General features: G+C 31.5%; 1 protein-coding gene across 1 annotated transcript in view; it reads right to left on the reverse strand.

Annotated features, from left to right (window-relative positions):
• The window catches only part of AlaRS (alanine--tRNA ligase, cytoplasmic), a 122,297-nt gene extending 98,527 nt beyond the window's left edge, over positions 1 to 23,770 (reverse strand). The window contains exons 1-3 of the mRNA XM_035376779.2: positions 23,618 to 23,770; positions 23,224 to 23,379; positions 1,364 to 1,552 (exon numbers count right to left, since the gene is read on the reverse strand). Of these exons, the coding sequence (XP_035232670.2) occupies positions 1,364 to 1,552; positions 23,224 to 23,373 (339 nt within the window). The 5' untranslated portion in view covers positions 23,374 to 23,379; positions 23,618 to 23,770. The remainder of the gene's footprint in view (positions 1 to 1,363; positions 1,553 to 23,223; positions 23,380 to 23,617) is intronic.
• Positions 23,771 to 27,808: the final 4,038 nt, after the last annotated feature.

Raw genomic sequence — 27,808 nt, forward strand, 5'->3', positions numbered from 1 at the left:
CATAAATTACTGTTTCATATTTTTAATTTTATAATTTCTGCATGCCATCTTACCAGATTTAAATTGATGATCTATAATCCGGAAAAACCCATAATCCGGAATCGCTGAAGTCCCGACGAGTCCAGATTAAAGACTTTGTACTGTATTAGGTGGCCAAAGCATGGCTTTACAAGGTAAGTGCAAGGTTCTTTTGCAAATAAACTATACATATGAAATGTGGTTAACTAACATAACTCAATGTCCAAAAGGATGTAATCATTTTATTTCATTTCTCTCTACAAAGTTATTAATTCACTTAAACTGATCAATGTTTAAATATAATCATTTTATTTAATTTTTTGCTAGTTTAGAAACTTGATAACATTATTTAAAAATATAACATAAAATAAAAATATAGCACTGATTTTACAAAATAATTTTGTAAAGAAATTCTTTAAAAGTTAGATTTGCTTTATAATTGGATGGATAGATGTTTGTGGATGCTTTACAGGAAGGTTCTGCTGATTTTCTGAATTATAAGTGGCAGTACAAACTTAATTGGGATGGTCTGGAAATGGAACAGAAAATACATGTAATGCATCAGAAACATTTAACAGCACACAAATTTGATACAAGTTAAAAATAATTTAGAGTTAATTCAATATATGAATTGATGAGAAATTTATAGCAAATGAAAGTTTTGAGATTTCCTAATAAATCTGATAAATCACAGCTTAGAAGGCAATGTTACTTTTAGAAAATTTTGAGAATCCGTTACATTTCAGGACAACATATGGCATGGAGCAAATATGCAGGGAAATTACAGGACAATTTTGAGTTAGCAGAAAAATTATCTGATCACTCTGATCCAGATTTAAGAAGAATCTGAAGTTTCATGAACATTACAAAGTTGTGATAGATCAACTGTTGCAAGAAGAAATCACAGAAGAATCAGAGTATTTAATTTTTCACTGCATCAAGTGTTTATTAAAAAAAAAAAAAAAAAAAAAAAAAAAAAAAAAAACAGCAAACATGTCTTTGACACATCATTTTGTGCTGAAGACAAATTGTCACTGAATGATTGTTTCAAATCAGGTTCCCCTCCTCCATTTGAAATCTATTTTACCCATTCCTTTTAAAATGATATAAATATAGGCTTGCAGCTTTTACTATCATTAAGTTTGGCCACCCTGTTATAAACATTAATACTACTCTTAAATTTGTAAATATCTCAAAAAAATTTACTAATTTATTTATTTTGAAACACACAAATGCTTCAACATACACATTTGATTACAAACATATGAATGACAACAACAGTTAAGAGTATATAGATGTGGAGTCTTACAAAAAAAGAAAAAAAAAAAAAAAAAAACACTGTTACCTTGAAAAAATCACCAAAGGACCAGTTACCCAACATTTCAAAAAAAGTATGATGATATACATCTTTCCCAACGTCATCTAGGTCATTATGTTTCCCACCAGCACGAATACACTTCTGTGTATTTACAGTTCGCTTGTACTTGGCTGCATCACTGCTAGGGTCAACCGTTCCAAGAAAAATAGGTTTGAACTAAGATATAAAAAGATAATAACAAAATAATTAATTAAGTTATTACATGGAACAAAGGTACAAATACACAACAGAGTGTTTATTTGCTGAGCAGCATGTCTGTTAAATAAGGAAATGGTGATTTTTCAAATTTTTTAAGTTACTGCCAAGTTTTCTATTTAGTTAATAAGTGAAATAATACAATTTAATAACAGTAAAAGGTTATTTTTCCAGTTAAATAAAAAATTATACATTGCATGCGAATGATTTTTTTCAAGCATGTATTACAAGTATACACCATTTCACGTGATGATGTTTATCCATGGTTATTTTGATGACATCAAGCAAATAATATTAAATGATGAGGAAAAATATCCTTCAAAATAGCAAATTTTATTTAACTAATTTAATATAACTAGAAACATATAAATACATACTTTCACACTTTTTTGATTCTGAAAAATATCACTGCTAGTGGAATGTTGGCAAATGTTATGCAAAAGTTCATTTATAAGAGGATCATACATAATGTTCTTTGAAATTGACCAATGCTACATTCCTAACCTTAATACTTCTAAGGCATTATTCACACCAGCATTTGTAATGATTTTGCTTTAAAAAAAAGGCAAAAACTTAGCATGGGGCAATAACCTTGGTTAGCAAGAGTGTATGATGGCTGGAAACAAATAAAAACAACACCTTTCAATTAAATTAAACTAATCTATTTATTTATAGACCTTTAAAACAACAACAACAAAATCATACCAATGGGGTCTCCTGGAAGATAAAATATTTTCAACCATTTTTATGGAGAAGAATAAAAGAAAGGTTTTACAGCGTTTTTCTTATTATAACTAAAATTATAATTATTCTATTTTTTAATTACTAAGTAACAATATTTTTGGAGTAACTAATGAAATCCATGTATATTAGTAGCCGCTTTTCGGGGTGCTAGAAAAATCATCTGCATTCAGTTGTTTGGGTAGTGTGAATAAAAGAGAGCTAACTATTTAACTCGGCAGGTTAATGATCTGTGATTTCTTTTCAAACACAGCATCTGGTAGATGCCACATCTGTATGGTTTTGTAAAGGCCTCAAAAATTATTAAAAAAAAAAAAAAAAAAAAAAAAATGCCCTTGGCAGAAACTAGGATGAGTTATGGTGGCTGGAAGCAGACTCTCCCTTAAGGAAGGTCCAGAGATAAGAGAAAGGCAATAACCCACTTTAAATGGATACGTCTTATTGCGAGAGATGCATAGCAAGTAAGGCAGATGTACACTGCTCAAAAAAAAAAAAAAAAAAAAAAGGGGGGGGGACAGTCTTATATCTCCCAATCTACTGGGCCGATTGACAAAATTCAAACCGCATTCTTCATGTCTCGAAAGCGCGACTTAGGATATATATTAGATTTGTATATAGCACTATTCTAACATAGGTATTTTGACACAAAATCGGACTTTTTCTGAAATAACATACCAATTTTTTTACATATTTTGATTCTACAACTCAAATTACGCCTAAATATGAAATTTTGTAAAATTTGGAGCAAAATTTACGGAGAAATTCACAAATTTATGTTGGCACTATTTTGTCAGTTTGCACCAAGAATAGTTCACTTGGCGAACTTCTTAATATATGGCAACCTAGTTTCCTTTCCCGTGAGAGGAAAAAAAGTCACCATCGTTCCTTTTTTCCAAATAATATTCTTTATATTGTATTTTTAATTATAACTTATTATTATTTTAAATAATTTTTTCTTTTTCAAATTTCATTTTAATTGTGTAATTTGCATGGTTTTTTTCGAATAACTGTTTTAAAAATTTCTATTTACCTATTCGAACTACGTAAATAAAGGTGCAGCGTTTATTTAATTTTTTTTTTTTTTATAGTTTTCTTTATACAGTCAAAAGTCATTAATCCGGACTTGTCGGGATTTCGGCGATTCCGGATTATCGATTTTTCCAGATTATAGATCATCAGTTTAAATCGCGTAAGATACCATGGAGAAATTCTAAAATTAAAAATATGAAACCGTAATTTATGAAATAAAGAACAATTATGATCTAAAGGGTATCAAAATTTACAAAAAAAAAAAAAAAAAGCTTAATATTTATTTGTTTACTTTATTAAACATTTCTTTCAATTTAAGTTGTTTAAGTTGCTTCGTTTTATGTGATAATACTTTCTCTTTAATTTTATAAACAGACATAATTTCTTGTTCAGTTACAAAGTTCCGCTGTTCAAGTCCCGTTAATTGCTGTGCCGAGAATACCGACTAACTTGTCAATCGAATTTTTTTCGTTTTCACTAACCTCTCTGTCGCATTCTTCATGTCTTTATCCATTTTTTGCAGCAATTCCACTTTTTGTTTGATGGACATCGAAACATACTTTCATTTTGTACGATCCTTTGGCAGTTCCAGAATCAAAAATTCTCTTTGACATACTCGAAAGTTCAAGTTTACTTTTTTAGTATTGCTCTTACAGTCTGCAAAAAATAATAAGCCGGATCCAATTCGAAAATTAAGGAACAACGCAATCATCAACATTAACTGAAATAGATAATTAGATAATTTTAGCTTACACCGTTCGTTATACATAAAACGCGCACGTGAAAACGTATTCTGCGCTTGCGCACACGCAAATGCGCAGTCGTAAGAGGTCTTAAGCGCACGCGTAAACGCCGATGTGCATGTGTCAATGCTGAGCATGCGCAGAAAGTTTTTAGCTTTGAGGTCCGGATTATAGATCATTCCGAATTATGGGTGTCCGAATTAATGACTTTTGACTGTATGTATTTTTTTGTCATAGTTATTATTTTAGGTAATTTTTAAATTCTTATACTTTTATTTTAATTGTTTGTGATGCATTGTCTCTTCAGATAATTGTTTTAAAATTTTCTATTTATTCCTTTGAACTGAGCATTTTAAATAAATTTTCCAGAATTTGATTTTATTTATTTGAATTGCGTTTCTTTCGGAGGAATACTTTGTAACCCAGATTACGATGTGTTTGAAAACTGCATATATTAAAAGAGGAAATACAGTAAACCATAGTTAACACGCCTTTCAATGTTCCGTTCAGAAAAGATATATATAAATAAGAGATATGTATAACCGACATTTTAACTTAGAATGACTTGCATACACTGCTTTAAACAGTTTTATCATTGTGCCCATTGCTTTACACAATTTTATCCTACATTTGGTTTCTTAAATGTTATTCATATTTTAGTCAAATATTTTATTTTTGAAATTGTAAGAATCAAATATCATAAGATTAAAAAGTTTTAAATTAAAAAAAAAAAAAAAAAAATACAAATACTAAATTTTACCCAAAAATTTATTTTTCTTTTCTTTTCCTTCAGGCATTCTACTTTATTCTTGCTCTTTTTCTTTAGGCATTCCGCAAGTATATTAAAAAGCATCCAACTTTTCGAAATATCTTGATATTTCTGACAATCATTTTAAATAAAGTTATCGCCTTCCATTTCATAAAGGCCCACAAACGGCCGAGCGGTAAAGTCGCTGAACACTGGTAGTTCACTCTGGGGTTCGAATCGCAGTAAACGGGCTGGTTGTATGGGTGTTTTCGTGGATTTTCTCATGTGTACTGTGTATGCCAGCTGGTTTGCCTTTGAAAGTTCTTCACAAAGGCATCCTTCCTTTTAGGCAGATAACCCTGCTTTGATGTAACTTAATAATCCAATTCAATCCATTTCATCAATATTTGGTCAGAGCCTTTATCAGTCTTTAGAGGCTAAACATTTTGAAGGTATGAGATGAAAGAAAAGACTGGTTTCATCAAGAGGTTTTGGTTTATTTAATTGTGACAAAGCACACTAGGGCTACTGCCTAAGGGGAGGGATGCCTTCGTGGAGGACTTTCTAAGGAAAACTGGCTCACATACACGTTACACATGGGGAAAACCACGAAAATGCCCATGCAGCCAGTCCGTTCGCGGGATTTGAACCTCGGACCGAACTACCAGAGTTCAGCGACTTTACCGCTCGGCCGCTGTTTCATCAGGAGGGAAAAAAAACGCCTTTAGGTGACATTCACATACGATACTGGATAAACTCCTGAATCTTCAAATAATTTGACTGAGAAAATCAGGGGATTCTCCATTTATGATACGATATGATGTTCTATAACGTAATTTAAATTTATACAACCATATAGTCTAAAACCAGTCGCTCTTCACTTTAATCTGCAATGATATCATTTTTGTCTTTTCTGATAACACAAGCTCAATTGATGGTATTTGCTGGTGTACACGCCCAAGTGTTTTCTCTTTGAATGCCTAAATTCTTTGAAGTAACCTGAAAGTATATTCAAAAGCGTCCAACTTTTTGAAACATCTTAGTATGTCTAAGAGCCAAATTTTCCCTGCAAATTTTTGCTTGTTTTTCTCCCTAATTTTCTTCTTTACTTCTACAGTTATTTTAAGTGCTCACACAAGAAAATTAAGATTTTTCGATTGCTAGATTTTCATAAATTTTGCATTCTTGTCAATTTTTTAAAATATCAATTGCATCAACTGTGTTTCAGCTGAAGACAGCTTTTAATTTTCTAGACATTTTAACTATAAACAAAGTATAGAGCAAAGTCCAAAGGATAAATATTTTAATTAAAAGATTTTTTGCTAAATGACAAAGAAATAAAACAGTCCAGCAGTGTTTATTCTTCACCACCGAGTAACCCGATTCTTATATTGGCTGAAACAATCTAAATCATATTAAAGATCATGTTTTTTTATACAATCTATAATGCAAGGGAAAAATTAGCTTCTTAAAACATTTTTCTAACAAGATTAATATAAAAGATTATATTTATATATATATTTTTAAAGCTGGGACATTCTCGACAGCAGTTCTTAGCATATCAGGAGGAATGTTACGGACATGTCAGTGTATCGCAATTTTCATTTCTGCCAAATTGTTTAGATTATCACCATAAACAGTGCTGTTGAGATAACCCCATAGCCAAGAGTCACAGAGGTTGAGGTACGGTGGGAAGAGGGTAAGTGTTGGCTTATAAGACTTTCATTCGTGAAATGTTGCCTAAGTAACTGTGCGACACATGTGAGGTGGGGCCCAGCCCTGCATAAAAATCGTAGTATCTAAAATGCCACGTTACTGCAGTTCATGTATCACGAAACATTTTAACATTGACTCTAAGTGAGCTGCAATCACAGTGGTCCAGCTGTCGACTGCCCTTCAAAGAAAAATGGTTCAGTTATAATACTAGCTGTCATTCAACACTAAACGGTGTGGAATGACTGCTATGCAATCGAATGCAGTAGGAGAATGCAATGGAACTAGATAGATAACATGAGAGATTTCTTTGGCCCAAATCGATTAAAAGCGTTTTGAATCAGTATCTTCATGTTTTAGTGCCGAATTCAGACTTAAAAAATTACTAATTAGCGATCTGTAAGAAAACGATTTCTAGATTGTACGCACTTGTGCGAGTGATTTGCGATCTCACATTTTCTAATCGCTAATTCGTGGTTTTCACGGACGAATTTCTCACTTACACGGATGGCGCACTCGACTTTTATCGAATTTAACGCCTTTAAATGGTAATTTGCCTACTTCAAAGTTTCTTAAGGGTATACAACATATTAAACCCGTGTAACAAAAGGTTAAGTTAGATTCCGACCCATATTTCATTTAACAATATTGCATACAGCGCCATTTTCCCCTGGTGGTGAGGTTTCCAACTTTCTTTTTTTCGCGGAAAATAAATTCCCATGACATCCTTTACACGGTTACAAAGTTTGATAACATTTGATCCAGTAGTTTTCCTTTTATGACTGTTTCAAAGTGAAATTTTAATTATAACCACCCTGTATATTATTAAATTTTAATTTGAAGCTATGCGTTATGTGTATACCATGCGTAAGATTTTCGATTTTATGGAAAAAATAAAGAATCGAAGTAAATATACTTAGGACATTAGACCAAAATTGAAAAAATTTCCCCTTCCTCCGAAAATAAAATATTGAAACTTCGACCATGAATTTATTGAATTATCGAAATATTCAATTTGACTTATCTTCTAAGTCCTAGTTCCGACAATTCCGACAACAATTCCGTCAAAAATTCCAAATTACTGAAGCTGAAGTAAAAGGTTTAGTATATATTCGCTGTATGTTAATAAAGTAATCAGAGTGTAATAAAAATAGATTATAGAATTTACGCTGATGCAACTATTTGTTTGAATGCACAACATGTAATGGGAGAAAAGGCTTGTAGAGATCTGTTTTTGACATGCCTCTAAAAGTAGATGTCATACTCCTTTTGTCTCTTCAATGTCAAAAAACTTTCCTTTGAGAGGCCTTTAGTTTTGGGGAGGAAAAAATCATAAGAAGACAAATTTGAAGAACATGCAGGACAATTAAGTACACATACTTATTTTTGGAGCACAAACAGTTCTCCGATTGGTTATTGAATAATGAAAAGATGCATTGTCATGCAATACAAAACATTTGGAATACGTTTTCTGACTGAAAACGTAAGATTAAAAGTCATCTGCTTAATTCACAGCCATTTACAAGTCAACTACTCGAGCAATTGCAGAATCGTTTTGATCCTAAGCTTGTAAGACAAACGTAATATCACTGGATTTAAACACTTCTTTAATCTTCCGCGAACGTTCCTTCTTTAGCTCATATTCCAAGAATATTAAGTGAATACAATTATTGCAAAAGAAATTGAATATTCATTTGCCCTACGGCTTGGTAGTTTACTAACAAGTTAACAAAACTTAAATTCTGCTTTTTGTGTCTAAGAATACAACAATATTTTAAATATTTACAAATAAAATATTAAATTGGAGATTTAATTGGAGCCTCACCAGTTGCCTAGCATTTGAAAGATTGTTAAATACTAATTGTTTGTTGCGAAGTCTAACCCAGGCTTGCATGGTTGGTTTTCGTAGTTTTCTAAGTTCTCTTTACAAAGGTTCTCTATGAAAGCATCTTAATCAAATAGCTCCCATGTTCTTTCTATGTTCAAATAACCAACTAACCTAGTTTAAGTGCGATTTCCAAGGGAAGTTACTAGCAAAACCCGAATACTCATTAAAAATCATGTAGCTTGCCAATCGGGAGTAACATGAAAGATACGGCGGCAATAATTGAATTGCTGTTACGGTACGCTGTTTCTAAACTTAGACGGTCATTCCTTAATTAAAATCCCACCAGCGGCAGAGCGGTAAAGACGCTGATCATTGGTAGTTTGGTCTTAGGTTCGAATCTCGCGAACGGGCTGGCCGCATCGGCGTTTTCGTGGTTTTCCCCATGTATAACGTGTATACGAGACAGTTTACCTTAGAAAGTCCTCCACGAAGGCATCCCTCCTTTTAGGCAGATAGCCCTTGTGTGCTTTGCCATAATTAAATAATCCAATCCAATCCTTAATTAAACATAATTGATTTGTAACTTCTACTGGAACTGACGGTAAGAATTGAAGTGCAAATAAATAATATCGTGTGCAATCTTGATTAATATAAACTTTAAAATATTTGCATTCAGACAGAAAGTTTTTTGAAATATTTGCAATTACTTTATAAAAAGGATTTATTAATAACCGTAATAATTACTTATTATATTACTGATGATTTGGATTCAGTTCTTGACAATTACATTCTAAATTAGAATTTTAAGGATATAATGAAAATACGCTACGCACAAAAATACATTTTAGGATAAAAATGAGTTGGTTTTTTGTGTTTTAAAATTTCTTAAATTTATTTAATAAACATCGTATCCTCGTTGTTAATTGAATCCTGAATGTTGGGTGGCGTTTATAGAATTATTCTTACTTGTCCACAGAATCTGCTGACTTATCCAGCCATTAAGTAGCTGCAGATCATTTCTACATAACCATTGAACTTCCATTAATTCAGTCTCTAGAGGGCTGTATGTTTATATCATAATTTGACTTTTATAAAAATGATTATTCTAAATATTATGTTTCTATAAAAATATACTGTGCTTTAAAAATGTGGATGATAGTATCAGCCGCTCTTTCAGCCACTTCAAAAGCAACAGTTTGTTTAGAAATAAATTATGCAGTTAATGTCATAAAATTCAAATAAATATCAAATGAAAATTCTCAGTTTTAGACAATTCGATTTAAACAAAGTAAAGTAGCAGACGATAAAATGCCCAAGGTAAAAATTTACTCTTATTTTTTTTTTTTTTTTTTTTTTTTTTTTTTAAGGAAGATAGAGAGAAATTTAAAAAAAATAGTTAAAAATTTGAATAATATCATCCATAATTTTAAAAAAATAGCTTTTCATATAGTATTAATAAATATTTAGGCTTATCTTTAGAATATGGTAACTGGTAGTTTGGCGACATTTTGGAGGCGATAAAGGTTACTTACTACCTGGGACTTTGGTAATAATGTGAGCAGTACTCAGTTCCGATTACGCATTATTTTGTGTGAGGGAAATAAGAGATCATGGGATATGTCATGTGATATTAATGGACGAATTACAGTTCTTTAATCGGAAAAGGGGGGAAATCGGGAAAAAATATGGAAATTTTGTATTTGGCTTTATTCTGTGTTGTGTGAAACAGTGTTTGTTAATTTTTGGATCCCATGGCCCTAACTAAAGTTAATTCGAAATGGGTATTTAGTGGGACTGAAAGGGGTAGTAATAAGTGTTTCTAAGGTTGTGCGAGATAGAAGTAAAGATGTTTTATTAAGTTATTTATTTTATCTGGTACCTTGCTGTGAACTATAAGTATGATTTTAAAGATCCTGAAACAGAAATAAGAAAAGTTTATCGGACACGTAATCAAGATTCTGAAGAAGATTAGGTAAGTTAGTATTTTTAATTATTTGAGGATATTATTTTTATGCATTGTTCTAAATGTAAGGTGGAAGTAAAGTAATTTGCATAAACGTGCATGGAAATAATTTAAATATTTGACACTAAGTATTTGTAACCATTTGTAATGTTTGCGGTATGAATTAGTTAGTGACGTTTGTAATATAATAGATAATGTAGAGGTAAAAGTTTTTGGATATTTTATTTATTTTATACGGGGAAATGTTCATATTTGGAAAGGGTATATACTTTTTCGTGATCAGGTAATTTCATATATGTTCTTTTTACCGGGTTTAAAGATTCAGAAAATTGTTATGCATTTTCGTGAAATTTTTCTAATTTATGAGAAAAAAGCAGTGTACATGGATATAGTGAAGAGTGTGCGCAATGCCATTTTTGTGCAATTCTGGGATGTTTTTTTTAAGTAAAAATAAGTTGACGTGTACACGGTTTAGTGATATTTTAATTAAATGATAGTTATTTTGTGAATTTTATGTTTGTAGGAATTTGGTATACGTTTTAGTTGAAGTAAACGTGTATGGGAATAATTTAAATATTTGACACTAAGTATTTGTAATGTTTGCGGTATGAATTCGTTGGTGACGTTTATAATATAATAGATAATTGAGAGGTAAAAGTTTTTGGATATTTTATTTATTTTATACGTGGAAATGTTCATATTTGGAAAGGGTATATACTTTTTCGCGATCAGGTAATTTCATATATGTTCTTTTTACCGGGTTTAAAGATTCAAAAAATTGTCATGTATTTTCGTGAAATTTTTCTAATTTATGAGAAAAAAGCAGTGTACATGGATATAGTAAACAATGTGCACAATGCCATTTTTGTGCAATTCTGGGATGTTTTTTTTAAGTAAAAATAAGTCGACGTGTACATGGTTTATGTGTATGTGTTATTTTGAAAAACGCGTAAGGAGTATGGTATTGTGCACTTTTTCCCAATTTTGCAGTGAATATTTGTCATGATTAAGCAGTTTTGTTAGATAAAATTTCTAGCATAAGTGTAATTCGGCTAGTAGATTGTTGGAAGAAGTGTTCAGTAGATAAAAAGAAAAGAAACATGTCTTTACTTCGTGAAGACAAAATGGCGGCGGAAAAAAAAAAAATAGAGGGTTGCTGTAGGAGAGTTGGTCGCCAAATTTTCGCCAAAAATCGCCAAGTTACCATAATGTAAAGATCAACCAATATTTATTACGCTTCATTGAGGGAAAAAATGTCATAATTAATTCTCCGTAAAATCTTACTTGAAATTTAAGGTTAAAAATAGCTGTGGCAATTCACTGTAACAAAAATCCATAGACCACATTTGGCGTTATTATCACTCAAAAAAAAGATGCCAAATTTCAAAACTCGAAAATATGTAAATTCGTGTATATCTTAGAAAATTTTGAATAAAAAAGTCTAATTTTTTACAGATATGCTTAAAAATACACCTACTTTAAGATGATGGTAAAAATTTTATAGGTTATAATTCAAAATTTTTTTCGAAAAATTTATAAAAATTATTTAAAAACAGAAATTTATAAATAAAACACAAAAAATGGATAAATTTTATTTGGAATGAACCTAAATTTCGAAATGTGAGAGAAAAAATCAAAAAAGTTTAATAAAAAAGAGATATTAATAAATATTTGCCAAATTCAATTAACATTAAGGAGCTAAAATTTTAAAAACTACTCGTATGGTTTTTACAAAACTTGGTATTCTGGCATAATTTGAGACGTAGAATCAAAATATGGAAAAAAATTGGTATGTTATTTCAGAAAAAGTCCAATTTTGTGTCAAAATACCTATGTTAGAATAGTGCTATATATAAATCTAATATATATCCTAAGTCGCGCTTTCGAGACATGTAAAACGCAATTTGAATTTTGTCAATCGGCCCAGTAGAACGGGAGATATAGCACTGTCCCATTCTTTTTTTTTAGCAGTGTACATCTGTAGTTGTTAAATTCAGGCTGTAGAACTTCTCCTTAAACTCTGGTGCACTACTGGTAACAAGGCAATCTGATAATTATAAAATTAAGCACATATATTTCTTTTCCTTTTCCGAGCACCAATAAAAAAGGGCACACAGAAGATAGCTGCAAAAATCAGACAAAATCTCCTCTTTCAAGCATGTACCAAGTTTTAAAGGATGAAGGCTGCCACAGTCAAGACAATGCTCCCAAACAGGTGAGAAATTTCAGCATGCACACCAAGAACAAAACAATATAAAAATTTCACTTTTTTCTTCCTTCAATTCAACTCTATTCATCCTCTAATGGCAAGCATGCCCCCCCCCCAAAAAAAAAATAGTAACCATTTTTACAATCTTTTCCCTGCCTGTCGAGACAGAAAACAGGTATATGGAAAACCATAAAACATCTGTCAAGTAACTAGCCTTGAAGTAGTAGGAAGGCAATAACCCACTTTAAATGAATACGTCTTATTGCGAGAGATGCATAGCAAGTAAGGCAGATGTACATCTGTAGTTGTTAAATTCAGGCTGTAGAACTTCTCCTTAAACTCTGGTGCACTACTGGTAACAAGGCAATCTGGTACTTATAAAATTAAGCACATATATTTCTTTTCCTTTTCTGAGCACCAGTAAAAAAGGGTGCACAGATAGCTGCAAAAATCAGACAAAATCTCCTCTTTCAAGCATGTACCAAAGTAAACAAAGCATGTACCAAAGTACCAAGTAAACAAATAAATATTAAGCTTTTTTTATATAAATTTTGATACCCTTTAGATAATAATTGCTCTTTATTTCATAAATTACACTTTCATATTTTTAATTTTATAATTTCTGCATGCCATCTTACGAGATTTAAATTGATGATCTATAATCCAGAAAAATCGATAATCCGGAATCGCCGAAGCCCGACGAGTCTGGATTAACGACATTTGCCTGTACAGTCTAAACTTGACGTACAAGATCGACGTAGAACGGATAACTCGTCCCTTCAAGTAGTAAACTGTGGCCATTCCATAGCCATAGCATTCAACATGGAAGGGCAAATGGTTGAGTGGGTACCCATTTCATTGTTTGGTTCCAATAAAGGAACATCTTATGTAACCGAGGAAATATGCTCCTAAAAATAATTGACACACCCTAATTAAAAAGTTAATGTTGTATGTGTGTAGCTGAAATCTGGAATGCAATTTAATTAATTTAACTACACAAACCACCTTAAAAATAAATAATTAATTAAAACTAGTAGATCACATGCTACATTATCACCTTGAAATTTGTACAATTCTCTGATTTTTTGTTTTTGAAGAGAAAACAGATCCCTGTGTAAATAGAAAGAATAACTATGTGCAGTACCAAGTTATGCACGTTGCTAAGTGTGTGCAATTTTCTAACCTTTTTTAAAGCTAAAAACTGGTAGGGAAGAGAACTGATAAAACAAAATATGCATTTTATTACGGAAGTTTCTTGCATTTTTAATTTTTTCAAATGGTTACTATTTAATGTAATTGTTAGTACATCTCTATTTTTGAAAACAGCTATTGTCTCTGATATCTTAGATTAGCAAAAAGTTAAGTCGGCAACAATTCGCGACTAATTTTTCAAATTTTACATAGTCTCAGCACCCTCTATTTCCATAGTTAGCAGCCACAAACTTCTCAACTTTACATAGTTTAACAATGTTTTAAACTAGAATAACGTGCTGAAAAGTAAGTTAAATTGAAAGTAACTATTTACTTGCCTTTTTTGTATTATTTTATATAATATTTGATTCTTGCGATTTTTATGATGTTTAGAATTAGTTTTTTAGTTTATTTTGGTTTGCATGCATAATTCGTGTCAGAGAAGTACCTATATATGTTTGGGATTCTAAACTACTTTGGCCATGTACTTTTAATTTATACAGTCAAAATCCTTAATTCGGACATCCATAATCCGGACCTAAAAGCTAAAAACTTTCTGCGCATGCGCTGTGTTGGCACATGTGCACAGGCGTTTTACGCGTGCGCGTAAGACCTTGACTACTGCGCATATGCGTGTGCGCAAGTGCAGAATACGTTTTCGCCTGCGCGTTTAATGTATAACGGACGGTGTAAGCTAAAATTATCTAATTATCTATTTCGGTTAATGATTGCGTTGTTCCTTAATCTTCGAATTGGATCCCCCTTATTATTTTTTGTAGACTGTAAGAGCAATTTTATAAAAGTAAACTTGAACTTTCGATTATGTCAAATAGAATTTCCGATGATGGAACTTCCAAAGGATCTACAAAACGAAAGTATGTTTCGATGTCCAACAAACAAAAAGTGGAATTGCTGCAAAAAATGGATAAAAACATGAAGAATGTGACAGAAAGGTTAGTGAAAACGAAAAAATTTCATTTGACAAGTTAGTCGGTATTCTCGGCACAGCAATTAACGGGACTTGAACAGCGGAACTTTGTAACTGAACAAGAAATTATGTCTGTTTATAAAATTAAAGAGAAAGTATTATCACATAAAACGAAGCAACTTAAACTTACATTAAAAGAAATGTTTAATAAAGCAAACAAATAAATATTAAGCTTTTTTTTTTTTTTTTTTTTTTTGTAAATTTTGATACTCTTTAGATCATAATTGTTCTTTATTTCATAAATTACGGTTTCATATTTTTAATTTTAGAATTTCTGCATGCCATCTTACGAGATTTAAACTGATGATCTATAATCCGGAATCGCCGAAGTCCCGACGAGTCCGGATTAACGACTTTTGACTGTAATAATTTTTTCCTATAGTGGAGTTGGGTACTTATGTATTAATGCCCCCGCAGCAGAAGTTGCACTGATGCGCCAATAAAGAGCAATCCTGTTGTTCGAATGCAGTTATCTTTTGGATTCCTTTTTGCCTTGTTGTTTGCTGATTTTTGACGCCATTTTTTAGTGCTACGAAAATGCGTCTTTGGGATTTTCAAACACAGAAGAAAATGCAATTTTATTTTTTCAGGAGCAAAATATTTTACCCAAAAAAAAAAAAAAAAAAAAGTACCAATTCACATGATATGAAACTTTATTTTGGTATATGTACATTTTGGAAATGTAATTTAAGACAGTGTGATCAGCAAGTGACTCTTAGAAAAGATAACTGGTTTGAAGAAAGCAGAATTCCATTTTGTTCAGCTTCGAGATTGATATACTGCTGGTGCGAGGAGATGACATTGATTAAATTTTGTGATAAGCAAGTTGATTTATCAGATAAAACTATTATAGATTGGAACAATTACATGTGTGAATTATGTGCCTTGGATATGGAGAATAAGCCAAACAAGAAGGTAGGTGGACCAGATTGCATTGTGGAAATTGATGAAAGTTTGTTTAATAAGCGTGAAAATAATTGTGGTCGAGTATTTCCCAAACAGTGTGAGCATTTTGGCATTTTCTTTCATTAATGGCTTTAGTTACAAATTCAAGTAAAACTTGATTCTAAAAACAAAATCAATTGAAACATTAAAAAATATTCATTCCATTTTCTTAGGCTTTATATCAAGCAAATAATGGAAGAAAGTTATAAATTTAAAATTCAGGATAGGATAAAGTTAAAGCATTGGAGAACAGAAGATATCTTAGCAATCCCCAGTGAAGCCCACACTGGACATCACTGCTTGGCAGAGCACCTCCATCACATTGGAATCTTTGTGAATCCTGGCTGCTTTCTCTGTAATTCGCCAGCTTCCATGAATAGAAACTACTCCGTCTATGTGCGCCACTTTTCGGTAACTCTGAAACTGCATTTTGCTGGTTATGCTAGAAAACTTTTGAAGCAATGACTTTTATGTACATCTCTTACTGTTTGTTTGTACTTTTGTACAGTCAAAAGTCATTAATTCGGACACCCATAATCCGGACCTCAAAGCTACAAACTTTCTGCGCATGCGGCGCGTTGACGTAAGACTTTTACGGCAGCGAATTTGTGTGTGCGCATGCGCGTAATACGTTTATGCTTGCGCATTTAATGTATAACACACGGTATAAGCTAAACTAAAATAATCTAATTCAGTTAATGTTGCAGATTGCATTGTTCCTTAATCTTTCAATTGGATCCAGCTTATTATTTTTTGCAGACTGTTAGAGCAATTTTGTAAAAGTGAGCTTGAACTTTCGATTATGTTAAATAGAATTTCCGAATGTGTAAAGGATCTACAAAGCGAAAGTATGTTTAGAAGTCCATTAAACAAAAGTGGAATTGCTGCAAAAAATGGATAAAGGCATATCCTTCGTTTCTCAAACCATTCCGAAATCTGTTTATCAATTTCACGCTGCTCTGCGGCCCAGGGGGAAAACGCTGAAACGCCGTGGCACGCAATGAAGCTAAACTAAAATAATCTAATTCAGTTAATGTTGCAGATTGCATTGTTCCTTAATCTTTCAATTGGATCCGGCTTATTATTTTTTGCAGACTGTTAGAGCAATTTTGTAAAAGTGAGCTTGAACTTTCGATTATGTTAAATAGAATTTCCGAATGTGTAAAGGATCTACAAAGCGAAAGTAAGTTCAGAAGTCCATTAAACAAAAGTGGAATTGCCGCAAAAAATGGATAAAGGCATATCCTTCGTTTCTCAAACCATTCCGAAATCTGTTTATCAATTTCACGCTGCTCTGCGGCCCAGGGGAAAAACGCTGAAACGCCGTGGCGCGCAATGAATTTAAATGCAATCTGTCAGCACTATCCTTATCTTCAGGGCAGATGTTTTTATTTTATTTGGCTTATAATTAATTACTAAATGTAGTATTTCATCTCGATGTACTCCGTTTTTGATATGATTTAAATCAAATTCCTCGTCATTATAATTCGCTTCCAATAAAGTAAAGAGAAAGTATTATGACATAAAACGAAGCAACTTAAACAAATTAAATTGAAAGAAATGTTTAATAAAGTAAACAAATAAATATTAAGCTTTTTTTTTTTATTTTTGTAAATTTTGATACCCTTTAGATCATAATTGTTCTTTATTTCATAAATTACGGTTTAATATTTTTAATTTTATAATTTCTGCATGCCATCTTACCAGATTTAAACTGATGATCTATAATCCGAAAAAATCGATAATCCGGAATCGCCGAAGTCCCGACGAGTGCGGATTAACGACTTGTGTTTGCTTTGTCATCAGGGGGGGGTGGAATTAAAAAATTTTGTTTTGTAAATTTTTTGATAAGAGGGGAGGGGAAAATCATCTAAAACGTATAGCTTTAAAATTAGGCAAAACTTGAACATGACTTTTTTATTTTTGAGAAATAATTTGACATAATCTCTTTCTTTGGAGAAGTAAATATAATTTTGCTCTTTAAAATAGAAAATCTGAACAAAAATGCAAGTACAGTCAAAAGTCATTAATCCGGACTCGTTGGGACTTCGGCAATTACGGATTATCAATTTTTCCGGATTATAGATCATCAGTTTAAATCTTGTAAGATGGCATGCAGAAATTACAAAATTAAAAATATGAAACCGTAATTTATGAAATAAAGGACAATTATGATCTATCTATACAAAACAAAAGCTTAATATTTATTTGTTTACTTTATTAAACATTTCTTTCAATATAAGTTGTTTAAGTTGCTTCATTTTATGTGATAATACTTTCTCTTTAATTCTATAAACAGACATAATTTCTTGTTCAGTTACAAAGTTCCGCTGTTCAAGTTCCGTAATTCCTGTGGCGAGAATACCGACTAACTTGTCAAGAGAAATTTTTTCGTTTTAACTAACCTCTCTGTCACCTTCTTCATGTCTTTATCCATTTTTTTTGCAGCAATTCCACTTTTTGTTTGACAGACATCGAAACATACTTTCATTTTTTAGATCCTTTGGGAGCTCCAGCATCGGAAATTCTATTTGACATAATCGAAAGTTCAAGTTTACTTTTATAAAATTGCTCTTACAGTCTGCAAAAAATAATAAGCCGCATCCAATTTGAAGATTAAGGAACAACGCAATCATCAACATTAAGTGAAATAGACAATTAGATAATTTTAGCTTATACCGTCCGTTATACATTAAACGCGCATGCGAAAACGTATTCTGCGCTTGCGCACATGCATATGCGCAGTCGTAAAGGTCTTACGCGCACGCGTAAACGCCTATGCGCATGTGTCAACGCAGAGCATGCACAGAAAGATTTTAGCTTTGAGGTCCGGATTATGGGTGTCCGAATTAACGACTTTTGACTGTATTTAGTTTCACTTAATGTCAGCTGAGTTTTACAATAACTGGCAATAACTCAGCAATTCGTTTTTACCACAACTGAAATCTGCCATTTTAACAAATTTCTGTTCCTCATACAGTATTTTGTAAATTAGAAGTGCCGGAGCCTTATGGAGGCCTGCCAGCAAAGAGGAAGAGTAAAGAAATAAATAAAATGACTATTAAACTCATTAATAATTTTAAAATTAAATAAATAATTATTATCAAATTAATTAATAGCTATTTAATTAATGTTTATTGATTGTTATTTAATTGATAATTATCATATAATTATTTATTAAAATAATTAAAGATTAAATTAATTAATTAAATAAAATTAAATGTAAACAGATAAATTAAAATTTAATAAGCAAATTTTAATACCATTTTATTTTTAAAAATAAAATTTTCGAGATAAAATTTCTACTGAAATTGTTATTCAATTACATAAAAGAAGTGTCTCAGTCTTCTAATTTAGGGCTCCGGTGCACTCTGGTTAAAATTACGATTTATTACAAAAACTAAGAAATACCAGAGTCGGGCTCCATTGGACTCGGACCTAATTTAACCTCTGATCGTAGGGGATGAGTTCTTTTAAAATCACAAAAATTAAATATACTTAAAATATAGCTGATAAAAATTCAGATAATGCTAAAAAAAAGGCAAAACAGAATGAGGACAAGAGGGTATGAGTGGGTGGAAACAAAAAATGAGAGGAATCTTGGTGAGAGAGAACGTTCTCTTTGACCTTGGCTCTCTGCTGATACAATTATAGCCATCAAGCGGATGTGTGTCAGGGGTAAAACGAGTCCTGAATCTGACTCCTAAGGATGAATGTAAAGTTGCTGGTTACACTTTTCACCCTCTGCATTTGGTTACATTAGTGGATATTGTGGGAAGATGATGTGTGATTGTGAGAAGATGTGCTTGAGCAGCTTATCTCAGTATTTCAGTCTTATTGTACACGCTGTCACTTAATGCACATTTAAGAATACAAATTTTCCTTCCTGCGAGGATAAGTAACTGTAAAAATCGATAACAATACACTTCATGGCATGGCGAGAAATTTATGTGTTCCTAAACAAACTCCCTCAAATTTATTGCCCTTCTTAAACGTTTCCACCTGTCAGTGGGGGAACTTTACTTGAATGTCTCATGTTCTTATGAGTTTGTATTTCAAGGAAAATACAGTATTGCAAGGTCTGCTTATTGTTAAACTAAAATGTTAGAAATTCTAATTTTTTTCCCTTGAAATTTAAAATTAAAAGTTTTATAAAAAGAAGTACCAGAGCTCATCTTATTTAAGGCTTCGGTGCACTCTGGCTAGAATTGTAGTTTATCTTAAAAACTGAGAAATATCGGAGCCAGGCTCTGGCGCAATTTAAGCACTGATGATACAGATAACTAGCTCATGATTCAGTGAAATTTTATACATTTTACTTCTTCTAATTACATAAATTTAACATTTTTACTTATTTTCTGTTAAAAGATAACATTTTATAAGTATTTCATTATGGTTTATAAGAAAGGTTTAATTTCTCTGCAAAGAAAATGATCACTTTATGATTCAGCGAATTTTATTTCATGTATTTTGAATTTTGTCACAAATCTGAGAAGAAAATTAAAATAATTTTTTATTTAGGTCAATAAATTACTTCAGTTCAAATGATGACAGAAGTTTTCAGAAAGAAAGCAATAGTGATACAGCCAAATAAAAAGTTAATACCGTTCCCCTTAATGGAAATGATTATGTTAAAAAATGAATCAGAACTAATTTTTTATGCCTCAATATACTCTTAATAAAATAAAAAATAAAAAGAGAGAGCAGCAGATTAGAATACTTCAAAACGATATAGACATTACAGGCACACACCTGCCCATTAACATTAAATTTATTGGAAGATGCATCTTTTAATGGTATTCGCAAATTGAACAATAGGGAACAGCTTTAGTATTGGTCTTTTTGGCGATTTTTTTATTTGGCGACAAACTTCGGTCGCCAAGGTAGACCCGGTTTTGAAGATCGGAAAAAAATGGCGGATTGTCAACAAAACCCGATCTAGACTAAATAACAATCCTAAAAAATAAGCTCTTAATCAGAATAAACAGTCTTTCTCTAATTTTCAATATTTCTAGTACTGCTATGATAAATTCTTGAAACACTACTGTAAATGTATGACAATTATTATGTTATGAGTAATGAAATTTACAAAATGTTAATATTTTTAATTACAAAATATAATGTATTAAACATTAATATTTTAAGTAGTTAGTTCATATTTATATTTTATTATATTAGTACTTAGCTAATATTTTAAATTTACAAAAGGTTAATTTTTATGTTAATGAATAATGAAATTCACAAAAGGTTAATAAATGCATTTCAAACTAGTATATGTTACTTTAGTTTCTTAGATTCTGTTATTAAAAGAAAATAAAAAAAATATTTCAAAGTGAAGAAAATCAAATTCAATTATAATGGGCAAGTTTTGTACCAGTGTTAGAAATATTTTTTATGATTAAATATTGTAAATGGTAAAAATATTAAGAAGTGTGTATTTTTTAATCCCTCAATTTATTACAAGTAATTTATGATTATAATTTAAAAGCTAAAATTAAATTATCATAATGAGTAAATTTTGTACCAATGGTAATAATACAACAATCATCGCAAATGATGATTTCTGTGAAAAATTCGAACAGTCATTGGAATCCACTAGTGGTGGAGTGATAACCACTGAACAGTGGTAGTTCAGGCTGGCTATATGGGAGTTTTAGTAGTTTTTCGTAGATGTAATGTGAATCTGAGCCAGTTTCTCTTAAAAAGTACTTTATGAAGGCATCCTTCTTCTGCTAGCCAGCATATGTATTTATTTTCTATTTATAATTCTCTCTTATTTTCTTATTTCTTAATTCTAAATCTTACTTCTGAAGAGAAAAAGTGTTGCATCTATAGGTCGAAAAATATGGTCAATATGTTTGCAAAATCCTGTCAGTTTTGGAAAGCATTTAAATAAACTAAATAATTTGTATGTGATGCAAACAAAAATGCATTACACTATTTCATGTACTGAATAATTAATCAGGGAACAAAGTATATTGTAACGTTCCTTTATTTTGTAACCAGAGTTATTTTATGCTTGGGATCTTTACTGTCAATTTCCTCCGTCCGATCCGTTTTCTCACCAGAATCCAAATGAAGTTTTTATTTTGTAAAACAAACCGTGTTTTGCCTTTTGAGGCCACATTAATAGGTTGCTAGATAAGAAAAGATTTGTAGTCTTCAGCCTTGCATTATAATTGCTGATAGTTGAATTCCATGCCAGTTAAGTTTTTAACCAACTTTGCATTAAATTGATTTGTGCAGCCTCTGGGCTACAAATTTATTTGAATTTAAATTTTACATTTGAACTTAATTGTTATCATAAGTTATCTTCTCACAAGTGGTTGACTGAGTCGTAAGCACAGTGTGCCTTCTGTTCTGTACATTTAAACTTTATAATAGAATAAAAGTATATCTTAACTTAATAAGAATATATCTAAACTTTATGATAATAACATTTAAAGACACTGAAATCAGTATCTAAGTGCTTGCCATGTAGTCAAATTTTTATATATAAATTGTACTCTTACTTTTATTATAGTTTTTATTACAAAAAATTCAGATTTCTGTTAGATAAAATGTTTAAGTAATGTAGAAAATTTGCATAAAATTTAAAATAAAAAGTCGACTGTTATGTCAACATACTATTAATAAAAATAATAATACTCAGTGAAGGTTATTCATATACAGCTGTTAGGTTGTAAGATTTACAAAATTTGAGAACTCTAAATTATAAGCAATATATTCCATAATCTAAGCAACATTATATTTTTTATAGTCAGACAAATTATGAAAATGTTATAAAAGCAATAATGAAACCTGATTTTGGTCCTGATTTGAACCTATGAATTCATGCAATTACACATCCCTATAGTTCTAATATGAGGTAAATAAGTATTTTTAGACCATGGTAATTTTGATCTTAGCAAAGGAAACACCAAGAGTTTACCTCATGCTACTGAAAATGTGTTTTTTTTTTCCCTTGGGGGGGGGTGGAGTTTATAATAATATGCAGAGTTGACATATGAAAAAATGTCAAGACTCATGTGATGTAATATTAAAAGCACCAGTTTTAACTATCAAAAATTTGGCTTTTTAAAAAATATTTTAAATGTTGTGCTTTCCTAAAACAAAAGTAGCTTTAAGAAAAACACACAATTTATCCCTCCTGCCATCAAAGCTCTGATACCTATCAAATTCGTTAAAGTTACGTGGACAGAAATGGCGGCATGTTTGAAGCTCAGCATTTAGGGTTACCAAGGTTATCATAATTTTTCATTTATCGCTCCAAAATGTCGCCAAACAAATTTCTCGCCAAAAAGGACTAATATTATAGCTGTGCCATAGCAATTAATGTCCAGAATCAATAATTTATGTAGCATAATATTTAAAAATTTTAATACTTGAGCATTATTAAAAGATTAACAGTTCAACGAATAATAGAAACACATAAGAAGTTATAGCATTACAACTACTTATTATACGAAGATTTTTAAACCCCATTTATGTATCGATGTAAAAGATCACAGTTAGTTAAATAGCGTATAATTACCTGATTCATTCCAGCATTAGCAAAAAGGAGAGTTGGATCATCGTGAGGAACAACAGGAGAAGAATGAACATATACGTGGTCGTACTTCTCAATAAAAAAACGCAAAAACTGCTCTCTGATTTCCGTTGATGTTGGTAAATTAGCATTCATATTTGCCTGTAAATAAGAAATGATAAATACATCTGAATATTAATTAAGGATTTGCTGAAACGTGTAAATAATTCAAATGCTATCATTCATATCGAAAACTTCATGCCGAATAACTAAAATAAAATATTAAATAAAGGTGACCCGTGCACTAAATCTCAACTATCAATCGATGCATAAAATGTCAGATTGCAATTTCTAAAACAGCTGTAAATAAAGAAAACAAAAACAAACTGATTAATAATACCTATTTAATTTTCAAATAATATTTAGGTTGACAAAACACGTTACGTTGCGAAAGTGAAAACTACCGGGAAAGAGGCGAGTTGTAGATGACTGAATCCTTCTATAATAATACTTGAGGTTTAAAGGCCCGTCCACACGAGTACGCTCGAAACGTAGCTGACGAACGCGCTTTTACGTTACCAGAGTAAAAGTGTCCTAACGAGTGCGCTTGTTTAACCAATAGAATTATTTTGCGCAAAAATCACGTGACGCTGTAATAAAGCATTCACAGAGCTGTATCTTATTACTTTGCTGTTCTATATGTTTGCGGCAAGCTGACCGAAAACACCCCTGCTGGAACCGAGGACCTGCTAACAAAAAAAGAAATGACATATTTAAACTCATTCAATCAAATAATTATAACATTCATGCACCAGACGAGCCCACCCATTACAGGTACAATAGCGCCACCACAATGGACTTCTTCATCTCAAATAACATTACTAACAGGTGCAATATCTCTGTAATTTCAGCCCTGTCTTCCGACCACAACCCCATTGTATTTGAAATCCCCATTAATAAATACCTCCCCTCACTTGACAGAAGTATAGGAGTTACAAATTGGATCAAATACTCTGAAATTCTGAATAACCCCATACAAGGTAACCCATGCATCAACAACAAAGAAGATTTAGAACACGAAGTCTCAAAATTTACCAACTGCATCAATTCTGCTTTAAAGGAAGCCACCAGTACTTTTTATGTAAACAAGCCTTTCCTTTCCCTGCCTGACGATATAAGAAATAATATTAAAGAGAACAACCGGATCCGTAAAAGATGGAAAACCACCAGGAATCCACAACTCAAACACGAACTCTATGCAAAAAGAAATCAACAGAAGAATCAAGAACTTCAAAAACCAAAAATGGACCAATTTCCTAAATAACCTAGCTATAGAGAACAATTCCCTATTTGACATTTCCCGCAAATTCAAGAAACCTTATAAACCTATTCCACCTATCCTTGAACCTAGTCGAATTTCATATATATCTTATTATGAGGGTACACTTTTAGCTTTTAGAAACTATTTATTTACAATCTTAGAATGTATAATCACAGAGAACTGTAATACCAGCATAGTTCTATTTTCAAATCTGTATCCAAAGTGTTGCAAATTACAAGTTACTAAATATTAAATGTTACTATTTACAAATTATTAAATATTACATCTTCCGTTTTTTTTTAAAGAGTTCAAAAGTTTTAACAGTCTAAAATCAGTCCAAATACCTGGCCGGCTTTCCAATCACTCTCCCACTTCTAGTTCTTAGCTCACCGTTCCTTGTTTCTGAGTTAGCAGAGTTTGTTAGTTGATCTTCTAAGCTTTACCTTTGAGAATATCTGGAATCATATCCTTTTACATCTGTTTTCTGTGTATTAACTCCTTGTTCTGTTCCTCTGATATTCTCTTGAACAGCTGAACTGTTTTCTCTAATATCTTTTCTATTTCTTCTCAATGCGGATCCACCTGATCTAAGTATATATGATCTAGGCGTCTTATGCATTTCTTCTACAACTGCTGGTTTCCAGCGATTATCTTGATATACCCGAACACAATCTCCTTTATTTAGCGATGGTAATGTTTTTGTATGACGATCTTAATATGACTTCTGTTTAGTTCTTTCTTGGTTGATTTTTTTTTTTTTTTTTTACATTTTTCACAACTTGAGGTTTAAGTAATTCTTCAGATGTAGGAAGAATCGTTCTTGTTCTTCTACTCATAAGTCATTGAGCTGGTGATCCTAGCATCTCATTAGTTGGAGTGTTCCTATGAGCTAACAATGCTAAATAAGGATCAGCATGGTCTGCTTGAGCTTTCTTTAACAATTTCTTCGCCGTTTGTACTGAACGCTCTGCTAATCCATTCGACTGTGGATGCTATGGACAGCTTGTTATATGTTTAAATTGGTATTTCTTTGCAAATTCTGCAAATTCTTTGCTTGCAAACTGAGGTCCATTATCAGATATCACTATCAATGGTATACCGTATCTTGCAAAATGAGATTTCATTTAACTGATCACTGTCTGACTTCGAGTATCCGGTAGTTTGGAGATTGAAAAAAAGTTGGAATAGTAACCTACAATTAATAAATGTATATCTTTATTAATCTCAAATAAATCTGTCGCAACTTTATACCAAGGTAAATTGGGAATTTCATGTGGTATCATAGACTCTCTTACGTTTTTGTTCTGGTATTCATTACATATAGAACATTTTGAAATTTTATCTTCTATCTGCTTGTTCATAAGTGGCCAAAACAAAAGATCTCTAGCTCTTTTCTTACATTTTTCTATACCAAAATGACCCTCATGAATTAAATTTAACATTTCCTTTTGCATAGATAAAGGAATAATTACCCTTCCTCCTTTGAAAAATAAGTCTTTTTCCATTGTCAACTCATCTCTGTAGTCCCAAAATACTTTGACTTGAGATTCTACCTGATGTTTCCTTTCTGGTCAGCCTCTCAGAATATATTTCTTTAAGCACTGTAGTGTAGCATCACATTCACTTTCTTTCTTCAATTCATAAATTTTGTCATCAGATGCTGGAATCAGTGTACAAATTTCTGTATCTTCATCATTATCTTCTTCTTGTTGTATTGTTGTATTCTGTTGTATTCAAATATGCTCTACTCAAAGTGTCTGCTATTTTTAAGTCTCCCCTTTTTGTATCGTACATCTAGATCATATTTTTGTAAATTTAACTGCATTCTTTGCAATCGCTGTGGTGCTTTAAAAAGAGGTTTTTTAGTTATGCTTTCTAATGGTCGATGATCAGTTTCAACTGTAATACGTTTGCCACATATATATTGATGAAATTTAGAACATAAAAGTAACAGTTAAGAGCTCTTTTTCTATCTGAGCATAAGTTTTCTGACTTTTTGTTAGAGCTCTGGAAGCATAAGCAATTTGCTTATTTTCTTGCAGTAAACACTTCAGAACTTGCACCTACTGAAAGAGTTCTATCCTTATTAACATCATAGAATTTTAATACGAGAGCTTTTACAATCAATTATTTAAGTGTTTCGAAAGCTTTTTGATGCTTTTCAGCCCAGTGCCAGAGAACATTTTTCTCAAGTAACTGTCTCAATGGTGCAGTAATAGTAGTTAAGTTAGGAATAAATTTGGCTAAATAATTAATCATTCCAAAAAATCTTTGTAGCGAAGGCACATCTGTAGGTTCTGGCATTTTAACAATTGCTTCCACTTTAGAAAAATCAGGTTTTAGTCCATTTTCACTTAACTCGTGCCCTATATAATTCCCACGATTAACTTTTATTTTACATTTAGCCTTATTGAATTTCAAATTATTTTCTCGTGCTCTCTGGAGTACTTTTTTAAGTCGTAGCTCATGTTCCTTTTCATTAGATCCCCAGATTAAGATATCATCTATAATACAATCAACGCCTTCTAGACCTTCTATTATTTGGCTTAATTTTTTTTGGAAAATTTCTGGAGCTCAACATATGCCAAAATGTAATCTTTTAAATTTGTATCTGCCAAAAGGTGTATTGAATGTACACAAATTACTACTTTCTTCGTCAAGCTGGATTTGCCAAAAAACACTATTAGCATCTAAAACAGAAAATATTTTTGCGATAGGCATTCTAGTGATAACTTCGTCAATGGTTAACATCGGATAATGTTCTCGTTTTATAGTTTTATTTAAATCTCTAGGATCTAAACATATTCTTATTTTGTTCGGTTTGGCAACTGTGACCATTGAATTTACCCATTCAGTTGGTTTTCTTACTTTCTCAATCACATTTAAATTTTCCATTCTTTGTAATTCTTTCTTAACTTTATCACGTATAGCTATGAGTATTTTTCTTGGAGGATGAATGACTGGTGTTACATCTTGTTTTAACTGGATTTTATATTCTCCATTCAAACGACCTAAGCCTTCAAATACATCTTTGTATTTCTCCAGTAAGTCTTCAGTGTAAACAGACATTACTTTCTGAATCAAACCTAGTTGCAAACATGATTTTAATCCTAATATAAAAGGTACTTCTTTGTCAATAACTTGGAATTCCACAACATAATTTTTTTTTTCTCATATCGGCAGTTAAGTACTACTTTTCCTAAAGTATCCATTTTATTCCCAGAGAATGTAACTAATCTTTTAATTTTAGACTTCTGTATCGGAACATTT

The sequence above is a fragment of the Stegodyphus dumicola genome, chromosome 7 (assembly GCF_044657685.1).
Source record: "Stegodyphus dumicola isolate Sdum_Otavi_A_Nest chromosome 7, ASM4465768v1".
Lineage (NCBI taxonomy): Eukaryota > Metazoa > Arthropoda > Arachnida > Araneae > Eresidae > Stegodyphus > Stegodyphus dumicola.